The sequence below is a fragment of the Eptatretus burgeri genome, chromosome 1 (genome assembly GCF_056783735.1).
Source record: "Eptatretus burgeri isolate ZD-2024b chromosome 1, Ebu_testis_v1, whole genome shotgun sequence".
NCBI classification, from domain to species: Eukaryota; Metazoa; Chordata; class Myxini; order Myxiniformes; family Myxinidae; genus Eptatretus; species Eptatretus burgeri.
This window is the reverse complement of record NC_140961.1, coordinates 114,238,488-114,258,438: the sequence shown is the minus strand read 5'-3', so window position 1 is coordinate 114,258,438 and position 19,951 is coordinate 114,238,488. Positions and strand designations below refer to the sequence as shown.

At 42.9% G+C, this 19,951-nt stretch overlaps 1 protein-coding gene across 1 annotated transcript in view; it reads right to left on the bottom strand.

The window, feature by feature from the left end:
• Positions 1-13,301: 13,301 nt before the first annotated feature.
• The window catches only part of LOC147035215 (delta-type opioid receptor-like), a 91,815-nt gene continuing 85,165 nt past the window's right edge, over positions 13,302-19,951 (bottom strand). Inside the window, exon 3 of the mRNA XM_085895605.1 lies at positions 13,302-19,432. Coding sequence (XP_085751731.1) covers positions 18,873-19,432 — 560 coding nt within the window. The 3' untranslated portion in view covers positions 13,302-18,872. The remainder of the gene's footprint in view (positions 19,433-19,951) is intronic.

The window sequence follows — 19,951 nt, the reverse complement described above, 5'->3', positions numbered from 1 at the left end:
ATGATCGTTGTAGGGTTCGTTGGATGGTTTGTTGGATGGTCTGTTGAATGGTTTGTTGGATGGTCGTTAGATGGTTCGTTGGATGGTCGTTAGATGTAATAACCTACCTAAAAGGACATCACAACGCAGACCTTTGATTCTCCCACTTGACAAAAGGAAGGGACCTGTCTCACATGTACTTAACGGAATAACTGACTCTTGGGACATCTGTATGTTTGAATGCATATGGTTTCCAGATCCGTAACTATATATATATATATATATATATATATATATATATATATATATATATATATATATATATATATATATATATATATATATATATATATATATATTACTGAACATGCTTCAAAATCTAAAATAAAAATACTGAATAAAATTTTGCATGCTGCCTCAGTGTACCCCGTGTATGGTTTCTGTCGAGGGGGCATATCTGGGGGAGGGGGCTAAATTCTCTCTTTCTATGTAAATATGTATCGTTTCGCACCACCCAGTGGTAGCCAGTATTACAAATCAAATTCTTCTTTTATGAAGAAAGTTTCAACAACTCAACAATATGGATTATTGTGTTGTTGAAATTAGAGTGAGAATAAATCAAAATTTTCAAAATGTTTCATTTCACTAATTTTAAATGGAGATTCAAACCATAGCATCCAACACTGAGCTTTGCAGCAAAGCGAATGTGATTTTTGCTCACGTGATATATTGTTACGGATTTGGAAACCTTGTGCACATAAACAGCCAGAGTCCCGAAGCTTAGTTATTTTGATAAGTATGTGTTTACAATTAGAATCCCACCTTTGTCGAATGGGAATTACATGTGTGCGCTCCGAAATATTGTATCGTCAGGTTTATTGCATCTTTTACAACAACAACGACAACTACAACTACATCCACTACAACAACGCCACCATCCCTCAATCTTCCTGGTCGTCATTGCCCACGTGTTTTTGGCTGAAGGCGTGGGCGGAGTCTACATCGCCTCAGATTGAGGCTCCACCCCAAGACAGGGCTTGGACATATCCTCCAGCGAATGAGCGAAGGGCGAGCATGACACGCACGCCCCAGCCAATCGGGAGGTGAGCACGAGTCGCCTGACAACCCCTCATCCAATCAGGAGGCGAGTGGCGAGGAGAAGAGACCCCTCCCACCTCAGAAGAGTAGAGTGGTTGTTAGGACCAGAGTTCGACGAGAGTGCATTCTGCAGGATTGGGGCTGATTGGCTTGGTCGACGAGGGTTCCATGGAGTGATGACTGACTGCAGAGCATGGTGACTGCAGATTGGTCGTGAGGAGCAAGTTTTTCGGCAGACCGGTGTCTTCGTTGCGACTGCGGAGGTCTGCAGTCCGGTGGCGATTTGCTTCGTCTGCGGCATTGCTGGCTGGCGTCCGTGGCGCCGTTCTTAGTCCCCGGAGCTTGGTGCTGCGTTGTTGGCGGTGGGTTCGAGTCCCGCCACCGGACAAGCTCGAATAGACCGCACGAGGTGGGACAGGTACCCCGGCCTGGCTGAGGACCAAAATAGACCCACGGGGTCCAGTTTCTTTTTTGTGTGTGTGTGTGTGTGTGTGTTTGTGTGTGTTTGTGTGTGTGTGTGTGTGTGTGTGTGTGTGTGTGTGTGTGTGTGTGTGTGTGTGTGTGTGTCCGTCCGTGGGCCCAGTCTTTTAAGTCGAGCTGTTAAGTGTTTTCGTTCCTTGTACATTACATTTCTTATTTGGATTAGTCTGCTCTTTGTGTGCTTCCCTCCCCTATTGTTATTGTAAAATAAATCCCCTGTTAAATGTACCAGCTCGTTTTCTATGCTTTCCTCCATTGGTCGAGCATGGTGCGTATCGCGAATTAGTAAGGCCGTTCATGCCGTAAATTGTTCATTTGGTCCGGCGTGGCTTTGGTAGCTTTCCGCTCAGTTATGCCGGATCCGAGTCGGTACCTGCGACTCGGTCCAGACTGAGTCGGCCAAGGGTGTAGTTTTCCCCAGTAGTTGGACGACGTGGGTACTTAGGTATATTGAAATTATGCAATTAACCCTACCCCACGCCATCAAATTATTGGCAACTGCGGTCCGCTAGGGACCCGTGACCTTCGGAGTTGTCCGAGAGTCACGATCTAAATTCCGGGTGTTCGGTGGGAGATGACTCCACTGCTCCATCTAGTGGTTGTTTATCGCCACTGACCCTCGGCCCACAACAAATTGGTGATTAGGAGTGCGATTCAGCCCCTCCGCCTCCGTAGAGAAATTAACGGGATTCGGATCAAGGGTGTATGGAGCACCCCCCCCCCCCCCAGACCCGTTCTCTCCAAATGAGAGAATTTTAAATTGTTCTCAGATGCACCATGGTGAGCCAAGATGAGCTGACTCAAGTGGGTTGAGGTGTATGTTTAGAGGAACCAGTGGCCCAGGACACCCCCATGCAAGAAGACGTGCCCCCGCAACCAAACTCAGAGGTGGTAATAGGCGTGGGGGCGGCGGCGAATAACCCCCCCCCACCCCCACCACATCAAATGTCCCTCCCGACCCTTTGCGGATCTGCACCCAACCGAGGCGAATCGGCTTTGTCAGGGTCATTTGACATGGGCCGGTTCCTGGAGGTGATGAGAGGCATGATGGACGAGAACATGCAAACACTGAGGGGAGATATGCGAACACAGCAGGGTGAAATGCAGAGTATGGGGTTGAGCCTGCAGGCGAGTATGAAGTAGGTGGAAGGCATCATGGCGGCACCACGTGGCGGAGCGACCAACCGACCAGGAGTGCAAAATGTGTTCAGCCCGCAATGGAGACAGGTGAGGTCGGGATGATGAGAGACGCTACCACAATTATAGGGGAAACTAAAAAACTTGGACATGATGGATAACGGAAATAATAAATGAGGTGACGGAGATAGAAGAAATAGAGGGGGACGAATTGCATGGAACTAAACGGGAAGTTAACAAACACACACAGGTAGAGATAGTGAGGGACAATGGGGTTGAGCTGATGGAATGTTTTGTGACCCGGTGCGAGCATCAGGGTAGCCTCCCTCAGGAACAGAGGGAGACTGTATGCTCCCTCGAAGTGGACTGCCACCAGGTGAGTACGGTTGGACCGTGTGAGGTCGAGCGGGTGTATGATGTGAACGGTTCCATGCAGAGTTTGGGGGGAGTAGAGGCTTCGGTATCCCTTGTGCGGACTCCCACCCCCATTGTGATTGTCCCAGAGTGTGTGTCAAGGTGTGCGAGTGGTGTGAGTAACATGGTGTGTGTGAGTGCATGCATGGAAATGGACGACGTACCGATCCAGACGGGAGACTTGAATGGCGAGCCTGGTAGGCCGCACAAAGTTGTTTGGGTGACTGCGCCGGTCCACCGGACGCTGCGTGCAAGGTCCATTCCGTGTTTTGCGGATGGCCCAAGCGCGCACATTTGCGCGAACAGAAGCCGGCGCAGGAACGTCTCGTGCGTGGTACAAAACCGTCACGTGCACGGTTAAAAGGAAGGTTGGATGAATTTGGAACACGCGGGTTCCCGTGTGAGCGCGTGTGCGGGGCGGCACGTGCTGCATTCTGCGTGTTCTGTTCATGGAACGCATGGAGCGGGTTCCTGGGACGATATGCTCGGGCTGGCCTGTACAGGAAACCGTGCAGGTTCGGTACGTGGGTGATGTTACTGGGGACCTCGCGGCGCGAGTTACGGGCGAACAGCGCACGTTGTCCCGCATGGCGGACCCTGCGAAGGCGAGCGCTTTTTGCGATGCGCAGGGCGACGACACCGCCCCAGCTATCGTCAGACGGAAGGGACGAACGAGCGAGTCGCAGACCGCCGCCCTGGCGTTGCAAAAAAAAAGGCCTCGCTCCATGTACACGAACCCGGCCAGGATGTGGAAAGCATCCTTGTTTGGGCAAAGGAGCATTAGGTAGTGGGAAGGGTTTAGCGATAGATAGACCAGCCTCATGGGGCAGGAATAGTTCCTCATGGGGCCCGTGGACAAGTTGGTGGGAATTAACTTTAGATTTAGGAATGGATTTTGGGAGACGTGGACAGACATGGAATGTGTAGTGGGGACGTAGCTTCGCAGTAGAGTAAAATGGAACGTGCATTAGGATAAGGGATGACGGGGAGCACGAGTTAGTTAGGTGAATTTAGGTAGCAGAATGGCAGTGTTGAAATATTGGTGTGAATTGAAAAATGAAAGAAGCATGGTGATTGAATGTCGGACAGCGGGCCCGAGTGTGTGAGTGGAGTGAATGTGGAATGCATGGTGCGAATGAATGATTGGGGGGAGGAGTGAATCCCACCCAAGGGACCCCGGGGTCAGTGTAATGTGAGTTCGTGGGTTAGTCAAATTTACCAAAAGGAGGTTGTATTGTTGTTGGTGTGGGAAGAAGGCTCAAAACCTTTTTGAAGGGTGCAGGTGTCCATTGACCGGCTGGGAGCGTGGCTGTGGAAAGGTGAGTATTGAGTGGAGGGCACCCCGGGCACCGAAATAGTCGGCCAGAGTAGGCCAAGGGTCCAAGGGACCGGGTTAGTGTAGTGGGCAAGGTCGACCCTTGGAAAGTGACCCGGAGCACCAAAATGCCACGTGGGCATGGAAGGGGAGCAATGCCAGGAAGGGCACCCCCCTCCCCCCCACGTTCATATGGAGCAGGTAGGCTTGGAGACAGTCTCAGGGCCCGGGGGTGCCGTAGTTTGAGTTTGGCAGACGGAAGTCCCTGCCAGTCGAGCCACGCTGCCCAACCACGAAATTGTGCAAAGGCACAAGAGAAAATTTGCGGGCAGGGCCCAAATTGATAAGGAACACCAACACAGGCGATGGGAATCATTGTTTTTAGAACCGAGAGTTTAAAGTGACAGGCGTGTTAAAAAGCCCAGGTTTTCTAACAGGATAGTGTATTGGTAGTTCACTTGCTTTTGAGCTGCACCACTAGCACTAGCTTGTGGACATTAGAGATCCCATAGTGTCTTTTGATAAAGCATGGAAGAGTTACCCCAGCACCCTGGCCAATTTAATCCAGTAGTCCCTGCACTGATCAAAACGGGCACTGCATCAGTCACACACCGTACTCTCGAGCGATAATGCAACTAGCAGCCATATGGAACAAACTCGGGAAGAGAAGACTTTACCAAGGTGATTCCATGATAGTTACATTTTGTTGAGAGATATGCATGAATGGTTTCAACATCATCGTCATAAATAACCATCACATATGAATGATGAATCAACGAGGAATCTTGCTGAATATTTTTTTTTTATTAGTATTACTTGTTTGAAAACTATTTTGGATCAACACCTCTTGGTTTCCATAATCAAGTGTGCTAAAGTGCAGCTTTCATTGGAACCAATACATTGCAGTGAAATCTCCTGTATCCACAAAAAATATCTGTATCCCGTGATGATGCTCTTTCATATTATATACAGTAATATGTTGTCGTAACACCATATAATATCGGAAATATTTTGGAAAAATCATGTTTTATTTGAATAAGTATGATTTTTCAAACATCTCACAAACTATAAGTTTGAAAATTACTGTGATTATTAGAATAATTAAGGGCACACAGCAGTTTTCACTGTACAAGTAACTTACTTATCTCCTTTGTCTAATTTTGCTTCATAGATTATAATCTTTCAGTGCTGAATATAATTTATATGAAAAGTAATGAAAATAAATGGCCAGTTTTTACATGTTCTTTAACATGACGACGTTACTTCAATCAATCCTGATCACATGTCATGCACGATGATGAAACCAAGCTTGGTCGACTTTCAGTTTGCTGTACTATTTGTTATATAGGCAGTGTTTGTAAAAGTAACAAAGCTTGGGTGTTAAGTTTCATTTGTAACATTCTGATAAAATAATTGCAAGAGTTTTCACACAATCACAAAGCATATAATGCACAGAAATGGGAACACCGACAGTCTTGAGCACATTCATATATATAAACTGGAAAATGAATACTGTTATTGCCACCTGAAACGGTACCTGCTTGCATTGGTGTTACTGGTATACAGTCGAGGTTAAATGTTTGATACAATTGTAATAAGTAACCTCAACTGATAAACTTTGAGATCAGATGTTTAATTGTCTTGATTTTGTCGCACAATAGTTTGATTCTCATATATCACCTTAAGTAAAGTAAAGAAGAAAAAGGAAAGGCTGACAGGTCGGTGAGAGTTATGCACATTCTTCTCTGAGTTGTCTAGCCTGGGTTTGTATCTCGGCCCAGCTATAAACTATCATCATGGTGTTCCGCAGGACAGATGATTCATCAATGTGGGGCTTCCATTCGGTGGACGTTCATCAGCACTGGTCGTGAATGTTAACGATCCTACGGTCTTTTACAAAGGGTCGTCAAGTTATCGCTGCCACTCTGAACCAATTCAAAATTCCTGCTCGAATCACCTTCAGTCGAGCATTCCCTGGTTCATTCGTGGAAACGGGAAAAACGGCGCACGAAGGGCTTGGGCCAAAAACGTTTCCCGGCTGACCATGCAAGAAGGTGGGAATAATTGTGGCCATTCAAGAAGAAGTAGCTCTCATACGAGCCTTGACAGTGTGTACAAAAACAAAGCAGTACTAGTTGTAATAGTAGTAATCTTTCCAAATACATAATTTAAAATGTTAATATTTGGAAGAAAAATAATAATGTACAACATTATGAAACAGAATTCGTATTTTGTCACAGTTCTCATTATCTTTGAGCATACTCTTTGAGAACATGGTTATGCTTGGCATGACCAACTCACCTGATTGTGACAATAAATGTCATCCTCTTTTTACATATTTTTCTTCTCATTCTCTGGTGGTTTTTTTCACCTGGTGCATTCAGGTGTGAAAGTATATTTTCGAGATGAAAACATAAAGAAATACAAAAATCTGCCAAATCTATTCATGTAGCATGGAAATAAAAAGCATTAAAATGCAAAATAATGTAGGGATAGCATTGCCAAAAGGTATGAAAACAAGATCCATCCCTGCATTAAAAAAAAAATGCAATTGATCTGATCGATTTACGAAAGTAAGTACACGTCATGCACATCCGCCAGGTTATTATTGACTTGCCACCATGTCCGCTGCTAAAGCCTAACCACATGTAGGCTTTTTTGAAAATAGCACCATATACCTTACTGGAGCTTGAGCACCGACCAAATTATACACAATAGCACAACAGGCACTGATTAAAGTCTGATCACAGGTAGTAATTGAGCTATTTTTAATTGTTTCTAATTGGCTTGCTGCCTTGTACAGCTAAAGCCAAACTCCATGTTTTACAAGTGAGCAGGTTGAATGTGCTGATTACTGACCATATATCGTCACACCATGATAGCTTCAGTGCACTGTTCAAGCAATTCCTAATTAATTGTAATCATGATGTCCTTTCTTTTATATCGAGATAGCCATAAGGTGTGAGCTATCTTTGTTACAGAGTGTACATTTGTTGTACTTTTTTTTTTACACAGTTTAAAGTCCATCTGAATATTGATTTCCTCAAAGTACACCTCTCTTGACACCTTCATGTTGTGCTTGGGAATGTAATTGGGGGTGTTTCAACAGTCAGGGTTGTACAATAACTTCGACAACTACTAAGCTTTCTTTGATCTGTATTATGCATGACTAGATTTATTTTTCTCTTTACATTTCAATGTTTTTTCATCAACATGGTCTAGTGGTTAGGATACATGGTTTATACCCAAGTGGCCCGGGTTTCATTCCCGGTGTGCCCACCACACTAGCAGCAGTTGTGACCACTAGTCGAGTGATTTGAGTAAAATCGAGTGGCAAGCAATCAAAAGATGTACCCGAGTTTGCTTGATCAGATGATGATGACATTTCAATTTCGTGTGAAGAAAGATGTACGGATGAATGTTGCATACTTTCATGCTACCATTCCCATCTTGTTTCAATATGGTGTTTGACATTGGTATTCGTACATCTTTTTTGCATTTCAATGTTTTTTTATTGACTTGGTTTTCTGTGAAAATGAGTGTGGGAATGATATTGTGTATCTACTTTGCCATCATTTATTCCCTCAGGTTTGAGTGCTTCACAAATGATTTGTATTTACAATCATAGTTGTTGAGCTTATAGTAACATAAATTATAGTAAGTATATATTGCAGGCAATAACAATAATATAGTACGGATACTAGTTTCCCATGTTATACACAACGTTGGGCTCTTGATGAACCCACGAGACTAATGGAATAAATTTGCTATGGGGGGAGTGGGGGAGGAGGTGAGCTATTGACTATCGCAAATCCCAATTTGTCAGAACCCCAGCCAATACCCTGTAATGGTGAGCTACACCACAGACCTGCAAGAATCTTAAAACCTATTTTAACACCAGTATCCTGCTAAGTCTATATGTACAGTATAAGTTTACTTAACTTGGCAATTTCTGGGCATAACTTGACATTGATGGCAATATAAACAGGCAGTGAAATATATAGTGCATAACCAGCAAGAAAAGCGGAGTATGGCTGGCAATTCCTGAACAGAACTCCAACTTGATAGCAGTGAAAAATAAATGGTGAAAGAACTGATAGGTAGTTGGCAGAAACAGTAAAGGCTGCTCTGTCACATGACAATAAAGGTTGGGTAAAAGCCAAGAGTAGGCCAAATTAAACAAAAATACCAGTTGATCGTCCCCACACATCCTTTTTTGAACCCACCTCCTTTTAAAAAATTATTTATTATGTTGTCAAACATCCCCAAAAAATCACACCCATGTCCGAAGGAAGCTGTGCAGTGAAGCGGCTGCTCTGCATAAAAAGTAGTCCTGTGGGGGACTGATGGTTAATTCCCCCAACAGGAGGGGTGACCTGACTGTTCTGATGCAAACTAAACATTAACACACACAAAAAATTAAACAACAACAAACCAGAAACGAACGAAACATGGTGGGTATAAAGGTTATTCTTCTTCATTTTTAATGGATTGGTGGAAGGAAGGACTTACCAAATATTGAAGTGGCTTGCAGCACTTCAAAAACCATATCTTCATGCACACCATTCTTTGAACCAATCATTTCCCCAACATCAATACTAAGTGTTAATAGCTTCTTACAAGCTGCAGTGCCAAGACCTGTATTTCCGCTTTCCCTTTCCTTGTGCAATATGCGAGCAAGACTGATCTGTGTACATGTCTACGTACGTAATTTCCATCATAGTCCCTGCAGTAAAATTCAGTCCACGCTTCTGATTAAAATAATGCAAAATTCGATTGGTTTTAAAACCAGCAAATTGTGTGACAAATGTAGAATGTCGACAAATTGTGTGAACGTGACAAATCATTTTCATGATTTAAGCTTTATTTTTGAAGATTATTTTCAGCTGTTTGCAAATTTGGACACAAACAGTTCTTGATGAGCGATGCTCGCTACGTGATGTTTTCTCCGATTTCGCTTGTGGTGAGTTGGAGCAGGGAGCGTTGGTGAGTCCACATCCCACATATGTAAATTTGTGTATTAAATGTTTACTGTAAACCTACATAGAAAGATGGCATAGCCAATAACTTTAATATGCACAAAGTGTGTACTTTTTTTGTGTTTTGCCATACATTTATTATATATTTGTTTGTAACAGTGGAATGTATTTTTAATTGGCCTAGTGAGTGTGTACGTGCATTGATGGCAAGTGACCCACATTTCACAGGTTTGACCCGTTTAGTTTCTGAAAACCTGCAGACCCATTTTAGCATCAATAAAACCCATACTGGAGGAAAAGTATGATCAATTTTAAAAACGCAATGTTTCGCTTCCATTCCACTCACAAGGATTGACACAATGACTAATAGACGTGAGGGGTGTGTTCAGTTACTAACTTTCTTCTAGAGCGCTTGCCAATTGGCTTAAGCACTCTCCTAAAAAAATTTGATAAGTAACGGCTGGCTCGGTAAGTGCTATCTATTTGCTTGGTAACTGAACACACTCCTGGAACGACCTTGAGCTGATATGCAATGTATCCTCGTCAATTGGCTGTGTGACGTCATAAGCTTTCCCTCACCAAAGGCCATGTCACCACCCTCCAGGATTCCGTGCGCAGCATTACTTCCGATCATTTCTAATAAATAAATAAATAAATAACCCGCTTTCGAGTCCTACCAACCCGTTTTTCATCACCTCCAACTTGCCATGTATGTAGGTGATGTGTCAGGTGTATGACCGACATCATGATATTTGTTTGGGAGTAGAAAACTGACATGTCTGGTACATAACTCATGTAATTTTTTGGGGCGGTGGGGTAACGGGGAGGTAAAAAACTGGCATGTCGGGAACATGATTTGTTCGGTACTTGTAGCCGGTGGCCATTTTGTAAAAAAACAAATAAATAAAAAGGGCTTCCTTCCTTTTAAAAAAAATATACAGATGATCAACTGGTATTTTTTTATTTGGCTTTATTTAGCACATGTGTAAATGAGAAAACTGCACATGCATGAAGTTAGTGGCAATGGCAGAGGTGCAGAGGTGGACTATGCTGTAAAACGACTTTTCGAGATAAGTTGAAGTTAAGAATATGCGACAATGATGTGGACGTCGGCGTGGGAAAATGCAGGTGATTTGTGTTAAAAGCACCTGCTGAGCTTGAGGCAATTTCAAGTTTGGCTGGTGAGAGAAAGAAAGAACAACCTGGTACTTTCAATGCTTGGTGATTTCAGTACTTTAGCAATGGTTTCTAACCACTTTAAAAGTGCTATTAGACTGGAAAACTGCTGAAGGATAATGATAGATGCTTAATAAACTCTTAAGTTCACCACATGCAGCTGACTTTTTCAATATTATTGATTGGATTGGGCCTTGGCAATTTTTCAGGGTCATTGCTATAAAAGTTTTCCAACACTGTGGTAAGTGGCTCCTTTCAGGGTGCAAAACAATTTTGGCTAAAATAAATATTCTTGGGGAAGAGATATAGAATAGGGGGAATGATGAAAGATTTTTAATTTCAATATTATCTCTCTGGCAGTTAAAATATCATTTGTGAGCTACACCATTGCACAGGGTGGCCTGAAAGGCGTTTTACCCCTATTAAATTTATCGCACCACCCTCCCTCCCTTCACCTGCGACCTCCCCCCACCATGTTACGTGGCAACAGCGATTCAGATACAGTTACTGATTAATTATTGTAAGTACTGCACAATAAACCTGTGTATTGAAATACTTTCGGGTTGGCAGGATGGCGTCGAGGTACGCACACTCGCCTCAAAGCTGACAAGCCTGGGTTTGAATCCTGACCCAGCTATACACTCTGATCCCAGTGTTTCACAGGCAGGGTGATTCATCAATATGCATGCTAACCCTTGGATGGACCATTAAATTGGTGTCTCATCTGCTGGCATCAGTACATGTTGAACATCCCACAGTGTCCTTCGCGAAGAGTAGGTGAGCTATCGCCGGCAACGTGAACAAATCACAAATTCCTGCCATAACTACTGCTGGGAAGGCAATGGCAAACCATCCAGTATAACCCTTGCTCAGGAAGCTGCTTTGGTGACACCAATGGTCTGTGAAGAGTCTAGCACATCAGTGAGAGAGATTAAAAGAGTTTAAGAATGAATGGTAATTACTGGGAAGGGGTAAAGTGGCGTCAAGGCCACTATGCAATGAGAAAGAAGAATTCTTTAATAGGTTTTCACTGCATTTCTCTTTAATATAATAAAGTCTATTTATTTTAAATAATATGCTCCAATTATTGTACTTTCTTCATGTTTATCATAATTTTCTTTTTGAATCCCAAAAGATGGAAAGTATTGCCTTCCTTGAAGTTCTGACTCAGAATTTGTGTGGTGGAAGGGATTTGGGGTACTTCCAGCCCATACACAGTCACTTGGATCCATCATTGGTGTGGTTAACTCACATTCTAACCTAAGCAAGAAAATTATGTAGATCTTCCCACCATTAGGCATTCAAAAACTCCACAAACTAGATATTCAAAATGGCCCAAGAAATGCCAATTACTATTCTTCAATATATGAAGGAAAAATATATTACTGACATACACATCGATTGAATCATAACATTTATTTTATATTTATACATACATCTTGTTACCTCCACCACTGAAGGTGGATGGAGGTTATGTATTCACCCCTTTCTGTCTGTCTGTCTGTCTGTCTGTCTGTTTGTCCATGTACAGGATATCTCAAAAAGTTATGGACGGATTAGGACGAAACTTGGTGGACACCAGTGGCATATAGAGAAAAAAATGGCACTCAGGGCGAGATGTCAAATTGCTGCCCCCTCGTAGCAAACATGTTGAATTACCCACAAAGCCTAATTAAATAACGTTATTGCAAATCGAATGTAATCCAGCACATTTGAAATTATGCAGTTACACCTTTGCTTTCTACCTTTCAAAATCGTCATCGGTCTACTAAGCGTTCGGGAACACAGGAATGAGATGCATTGGCGTACTCAGGGAGGTGCTGTGAGGGCGGTGCAAGTGACGTTATATTTTTATTATTTACCGAATATTAAAGAAGGTAACTCAGTAATAAGTTAATTTAGTTGTAACACTTACCAAAATAATCTAGAGTCGAAGTTCCCAGATGAGAAGGGCACGTGTAAGATATAGGCCAAATATATATATATATATATATATATAAAACACCAGTTGATCATCGCCGCCGCCGCTTCCTTTTTTGTACCCTTGTCTTCAGAAATGTCGATAGTGATAGATGATAGATGCAACAAAACAAATTCGCCGCCCCCAAAAAGTGTCACTTGTGGTGGCTGCCCCGTTTGCCCCCCCCTCCCCTTGCGACGCCAGTGGTGGACACACATCCAATGTGATACTGGTGTAATGATTATATATTGGTGAAAATCCAGATGTGTATCTGATAATTTTTTTAAGTGATTCTTCACCATTGAGAAATGGGGCCAAAAACGATATATAACAAGATATCACAAAAAGTTGTGTACGGATTCGGATGTGGATGACTTGGGTAGGTGACAAGAACAAAACAATTCGATTTTGGTTAAGGTGCGGATGGAGATCTGGCGTATCAGTGAGATACAAAACGTACACTGTTCAGCCTGGCAGATGTATTTTCTCCACTGAGTGCCATTCTATTTACACCTTTTTTAGGCATAGGTTGGACTATTTTAACTTGTTTGTATAATTTATTTGAACATCCTTCATAATTATATCTCTCCAACATTTGTTTAGAGATTTGCTAATGTTTGGCTTGATCTCTTCAACATTCTGAAGACATATCTTGCCAACACCTTTATAATGTCTGAGTATTTTGCTCAAGATGGATTGTACTGTGGTGTATACAATGCCAAATTTGATAGTAATGTATAACTAAGAGAGATGTGTGTGTGTGTGTGTGTGTGTGTGTGTGTGTGTGTGTGTGTGTGTGTGTGTGTGTGTGTGTGTGTGTGTGTGTGTGTGTGTGTGTGTGTGTGTGTGTGCGCGCGCGCGCGTGTCACCATTTTTTCAGAGATGTGAGAATGTACCTTCATCAAATTTTCAGAGGTTAATGAGTGAGTGTCGAGGAGGTTTTAGGCAAAAATAAATAAATAAATAAATAATTTTGAAACAAAAGTTTGGTTTTGGGGAAATTATATATATATATATATATATATATATAATTTTTTATCACTCTTTAATGCGTAAGCCTTTGTAGCTACGTGAAGGGTAATATGAAATGATCTCTGACTCTATTCCTTAGTGGGTGTTGGGAAGTGTTTTAGGCCCCTACCAAAAATTTTGGCGAAAAAGTCAAAATTTGATTTCTTAAAAATGCCCACAGTAGTCGAACATTAACGGACAACACCAGCCGGGATAAACTCATCTTTTTTACCTTGGCTATATTTTCTTCACATGATGCACTTGTGTGGCATATCCACTCGTGACTGGGATCGTCTTTTGCCTCTTATTTTCCTGCTTCAACCCGAGTCACCAGTTCTTCATGTTTGCTTTAGAAATGACATGTTCAACCAAAGCATTATCCTTATCGCAATGTATTTCCAGTGATGTTATGTCTTTCATTGCCAAATATTTATCACAATGTAATGTTTAAAGTTTTTTTCATTTTTGATATTTACGTATTCACCATCATCATCTCTATTATAATACCAAGCTTGGACACTAAAAACCCAGCTCGCCATCACACGATCCCGATGAAATTACTGTGGCACTTAGCGGACATGCCGACAATGTTTGGGAAGTCTTGGCGTTCCATAGTACCACTTGCATTTTGCACAATGCGTATTTTTGTCATTCCCCGTGTACGGTCTGTCGTCTGCTACCAGCTATGTTGTACTGCTATCCCGTGCATGTGCACGGGTATAGCTCGTTAGTTTTTATTATCTCACAAAATCAATTCAAAACAATTATTTCAATAGGTATAAAATGTTAACTTTGCCAACGCAGAGGGCTGTTTTTGCACTAAGAAAGCACCTGGCATCTTCTCGGTTATATTGAGTAAGACATTGTGGAGCTAAAAGTTTGGAAACGTATCGACAAACGAATTCCTAAAGTCTCCATCCAATCTTTCTTTGTGGTTCCTCAACTAAAACAAGCAAAAAATAAGGGATAACAATTTTTTTGGGGTTTTTATTTTTGAACAATACAAAGATAGTTTTTTGTGTCTGAATGATTAATTTATATTATTATTGGCAAAGTTATAGCAAGCAAATTTCCACATCAGCCTCAACCTGAACGACAGGCTGGTGGTATTGCAGACACGTCAATGATTCCAGACATAATCTGCCTTACAGAAACTTTCCTCCCCCAAGACGTGCATCACTCCAAAGTATCTCTCCCTGGTTACTCCCTCCTCCGGTATGACAGAGCTGAGCCTCGTCCTGCTGGAGGAGTTGCTCTCTTCATCAAAGACTGTATTCCTCACTCTCCATGCACTGCCCTCACTCCCCCACAACCCCAGGAATACCTACTGGTTATCGCTTCCCCTCCACTCCCACCTCATGTTTTTATGTATACTGTACGGTCCACCAAACAGTGATGACTCCATCTACAACTCACTATCCGAAAACATGGACCAACTTCTATCTTCTCATCCAAACTCTCTATTCCTCATATGTGGTGACTTCAATTGTCATCATGCCAGTTGGCTAGGTGTGGGTACCACTCTCACCTGCCATGGCACTTCAGCAAAAGCTTTCTGCAACTCATTGGGACCAGCTCAATCGGTCAACTTCCCAACCCGGATCTCAACCAATGGTACTCCATCTCTTCTGGATCTGATTTTGACAAATTTCCCTGACAATATCTGCTGCTCTTCCTCTGCTCCAATCGATTATTCTGATCACGTCGTTGTCAAAGTGGACATCTCTCTGGCTGTTATCAGAGAACCACCTCACCACCGTCGAGTCTGGAATTTCACTCAAGCCGACTGGCATGGTCTCCAAGCAGCCATAAAACTTATAGAGTGGTCTCCTATCGCTACTTTCTCCAACATCAACTCATCCTGGGAATTCCTTCAAAGAAACTTGCTCTCCCTCATGCACAGATTTATCCCCTCTCATCTTCAGTTGTCCTACCCTTCCTCCCGCCCTTGGATCACTGAAGCTTGTGGCGAGGAAGTTGTTCTGAAATAACTTGCCTTTGCCTCATGGAAAGCAAACCCAACTGAAGGTAATCTCAGTTCCTTCCATAAAGCTCAGAACAAGTGTGTATCTACCCTCAGGAGAGCCAGAAAACAACATCTTTCTAAGCTCAAGTCTGAACTTTCAAACCTCTCTCCCTCCTCAAAATCCTGGACGCATCCAATCAAATCTGTTTCTGGTGTATGTTCCCTCTCCATCCCCTCCCTCACCTCAAATGGCCGCACTGCTGATACCCCATGTGAAAAGGCTGAATGCCTAAACTTGGTGTTTGCAGCTAAATCTTGCGTCCAAAACCCATCGCTTTCTCTACCCACCTTACCCAGTCGCACCCAACTGTCCCTGGACTCTGTGTCCTTTACTCCTGACAAGGTGGAGAGCTTGCTGTGAAACCTCAACTCAGATTCTGCAACCGGTTCAAACGGCATCAGCCCACATGTCCTAAAAACCTGCTCTTCTGCTCTTCCTCACCCTCTCTCTGTTCTATTCACCCTCTCATTTGCTCAAGGTCATCTGCATATGCTTGGAAATCAGCAAACATCACTGCCCTGAACAAAAAGGTGCAAAAACGGATCCCTGAAACTGCAGACCAATCAGCCTTCTCCCAATCATCAGCAAGGTTATGGAATCCATCATGGCTTCAGACATTAAATCCTTCCTCTTCTCCAATGGCTTGATTTCCGATAATCAATTTGGTTTCAGACCAGGTCTCTCTACACTGGATATGCTGCTTCTGCTCTCCCAACAAAGGATGAAGGTCCTCAATGCCAGACATGAAATCCGAGCCGTATCCCTGGACATATCACGTGCTTTTGACACGGTCTGGCACCCTGCCCTGCTCACCAAACTCTCTTCCTATGGTATCCAAGGCCATCTCCACTCATGGCTCGCAGACTTACTCTCCTGTCGCAGTCAACGTGTGGCCCTAAATGGAGTTCTTTCATCCCCTCTTCCTGTCCAGGATGGAGTTCCTCAAGGTAGCATTCTGGGCCTTGTTCTTTTTCTGTTTTTCATCAATGATCTCTCTGACTCTCTGGAAAAGCCTCTATATCTCTGTGCTGAAGACTCCACCCTCTGCTGTACCATCAGTCATCCCTCAGACCAGCAAGCGGCAGCTTCTTTGCTCACTGCGGACCTGGGTAAAATCACAAACTGATCCAACACATAGAACATGTCTTTCAATCCGGACAAATCTCACTCTCTCACTATGTCTCTCCGAAAGGACCGTTTTGAAAATCCCCCCCCCCATCCATTTTCTCAACAATCCTCTGGAAGAAGTCCTTTCTTTCAAGCTTCTGGGTCTCACTATCTCTCATGATCTTTCCTGGGAAAAGCACATTTCAAACCTCGCCTCCAAAGCCAGTCGCCGACTGGGAATCCTCCATCGTGCAAAGTCCTTCCTCGGCCCACCTTAGCTCCTGACAACTTACAAAGCTTTTGTCCACAGCCTGATCTAGTACTGCTCTCCCCTCTGGGCTGGTGCTGCTGCCTTCCACCTTTCTTGGCTTCACACTGTGGAAACCAAGGCATTACGGATCATTGGCATCTCCCGCAATGAGGCTGAGTCTTTGGGCCTATCACTCTCTCACCGGAGGCTGGTCAGTGGTCTTTCTGTCTTCTTCCGTCTTCTCTCCAGCCTCGCCCCCCCTGTTCTCTATGCGATTTGTCCCCTCCACATTTCCGCAGGGTGCTCAAGGTCTGCCAATAACCCTCTTCTGGTTAAACTACCAAAATGACGAATCACTGCTCACCTTCACTCTTTCATTGCTCATTTTTCCCACCTTTGGAATATACTCCCTTACTCTATTCAATCCCATTCTTCCCTCCAGGCCTTCAAAACAGCTGTTCACTACCATCTCTTGTCATCCCCCATCCAAATCCTCGATCTTTTCTACCCACGATAATCCACCCAAGCCCACCTCCTTCAAATTCACTGCTTTCCTTCCTGAAAGTCCCTGTAATGTCTATATTCTAATGTCCCCATGTTCCCCACCTCATCCCTCTCACTTCCACAGATCTCCTAATGTCTCTGTTCCCCACTGTTTTGTCCTTCCCACTCCCGCCTCTCTTGTCTCATCCCCCCCTTGCTGTGCATTGTGTGTTAGCTCTCACACGAGCCTCGACAAGGTAACCAAAAAAAAAAAAAGTGATTTGCTTTCAATAAATCGAGGTTTCATTTTACATTTAGGTCCAGTTTAACTTGGTTCACAATGGAAATCCATGGAGTGTTCTGTTCTGTCCGTCCCACAATTGGTATCAAAATAGTCTTTGCATTAAGTGGTTTAGTTCCAGTGAATAAATTGCTTCTTAAAATCGATCCTGCTCAGTTGAATAAAGAATTAGCATCTTCTATTCACAGGAGATGTGGCCAATCTAGTTGTCATTACCTGATTCATTTATTAATTCCAATTTTATTATAAATATTTTATGATGATAAGCAATTGTGCCTGAATAAATGTATCCATGAATCGTTCCTTTTGTTCAATATAATGAACATTTTTTTTTCTCCCCCCTTGAAATTGCCTGCTATGTATATCGTCAATCAGACAGCCATATCACTAAAACTGAGGAGGTTATGTGGGAGGAGGGTTGGATCTTTCCCCATCCTTCCAAGCAGGGGCATCTAGCCTCACAATACCTTACAATTACAGAAAGTTAAAAAAGCAAACATAAGAAAAAAGGTGACAAATAATAATCACTGGATTCCAGCAGGTTTAGAAAGTTTGGAAAAGGTTGTGAAAGATCATTGTGGAAACATATATCACAGTACATTTTTACATCGTTTACTATTTCTTGTATTATTTATCTTCAAATCTCTACTTCCACTTCTTCCAGTAGTTCATAATACTTAAAATGCATTACTTTTATAGTATTTACATTTTTACATTCTGTAAACTTTTTTTTTAATTCCACTTAAGAGCAACTAACCTTTGAATGTTGAGAAGCTTAATTTTGACACCACAAACTTTCTGACATTTGGAAACATGAAACCATATTGGTCCATTCTTCCAGCCTACCCTACAGAGATTAACATGATCCTGAGATATTAAAATCTCAAGGAATATTTTACTGGAATGTACTGTATATTCACGTCCTCCATAGCCATTTGTACTAATACGGCTTTCAACTGCCAGTAAAAAATGCTTAATGCTGGAGGGACGGGTTTGGATTCATTTGCCATCATTTTTTTTTTTTAATTTGTGCAGAATACCAATATCAGAGCAGTTTCATTGGCTGCCAGCGAGTTTTTAAACTGCAACTGTGACCTGCGTGATCTCCGACTCCTGTTCCTGGAGATGGCCCCGTTGGGAGGCGTGCATCTCTAGTCAGGAGACGTGTCGGTGTTCAGTATCTTGAAAGACAGTCGATGTCTCTTTTTGGGCAACGCTGGCAACACCAACTCCAACACCAGATGAAAGACCGAGGTGCAGTCTCTGAGGCATGTTCCCACTGCATTTGCTTGCTGTGCAGAATAGCTTGTAAAAATGATGTCGGAAGCTCTCATCCAGAAATGCGTAGAGTGCTGGGTTGAGGCAGCTGTTGGCATAGCCGAGGGTGATGCAGATGTATCGGATGGTGAAAACGGCTGAGCTATTGGGAACTCCCACTAGTGTTTCAATGAGCACAAACATTTGGATAGGAGTCCAGCATATGATGAAGACAGCAACAACAGTGAGAACCAAGCGTGTGATGCGCCTCATGCTGCGATCCTTCTCTCGTGATCCTGAGAGCAAGCGGACGCTGCGCAGGCGGCTCAACATACAGCCATAGCATGCAGTGATGACACACACTGGTCCCATGAAGGCGAAGATGAAAACGCATGTATTGAGGATCTTTTTTGAATCCGCCACTGGTGATGGGAAATTCACGATGCAGGCAATACTACCTGCAGAAAAAAAAAGACCTTTAAAACAGTACGACATCACGAATTTGTTTAAGTTTGTCACAGTAGATTGAGATAATCGACCAGAATGTGATATGAGTAGAATCAAAAAGTTTTTCCCCAACCTAGAAGGAATGATTGTATACAACTGGAACTGACACAGATGTTAGTCCATTTCTGAAGTTTTCATTCAGTGTCATTTCCAGTAAAGTTGAAATTACACCAGACTTTTAAAGTCTATAACTCATGTGAAAACCAATTTGAGCCATGTAATATAGCTTATGCTCAAAACAATGAGGGTTAAGTGATCAGAACAGGAGTACACTGTTCTGTAGGACCAGATCAGTCCTTTCCTGTTTGGCAAACAAATCCTTAATATTTTTTTCCATTATTATTGGGTCTTTTTGAAAAGAAAATAAAAGTCCTTTTAATTTTTTGGAACATAATCCAACCATGCATCTCTTCCCTATCTTTGCAAGACAAGAAATTATTCCTCATTGAACATGAGCATACACACTGCAA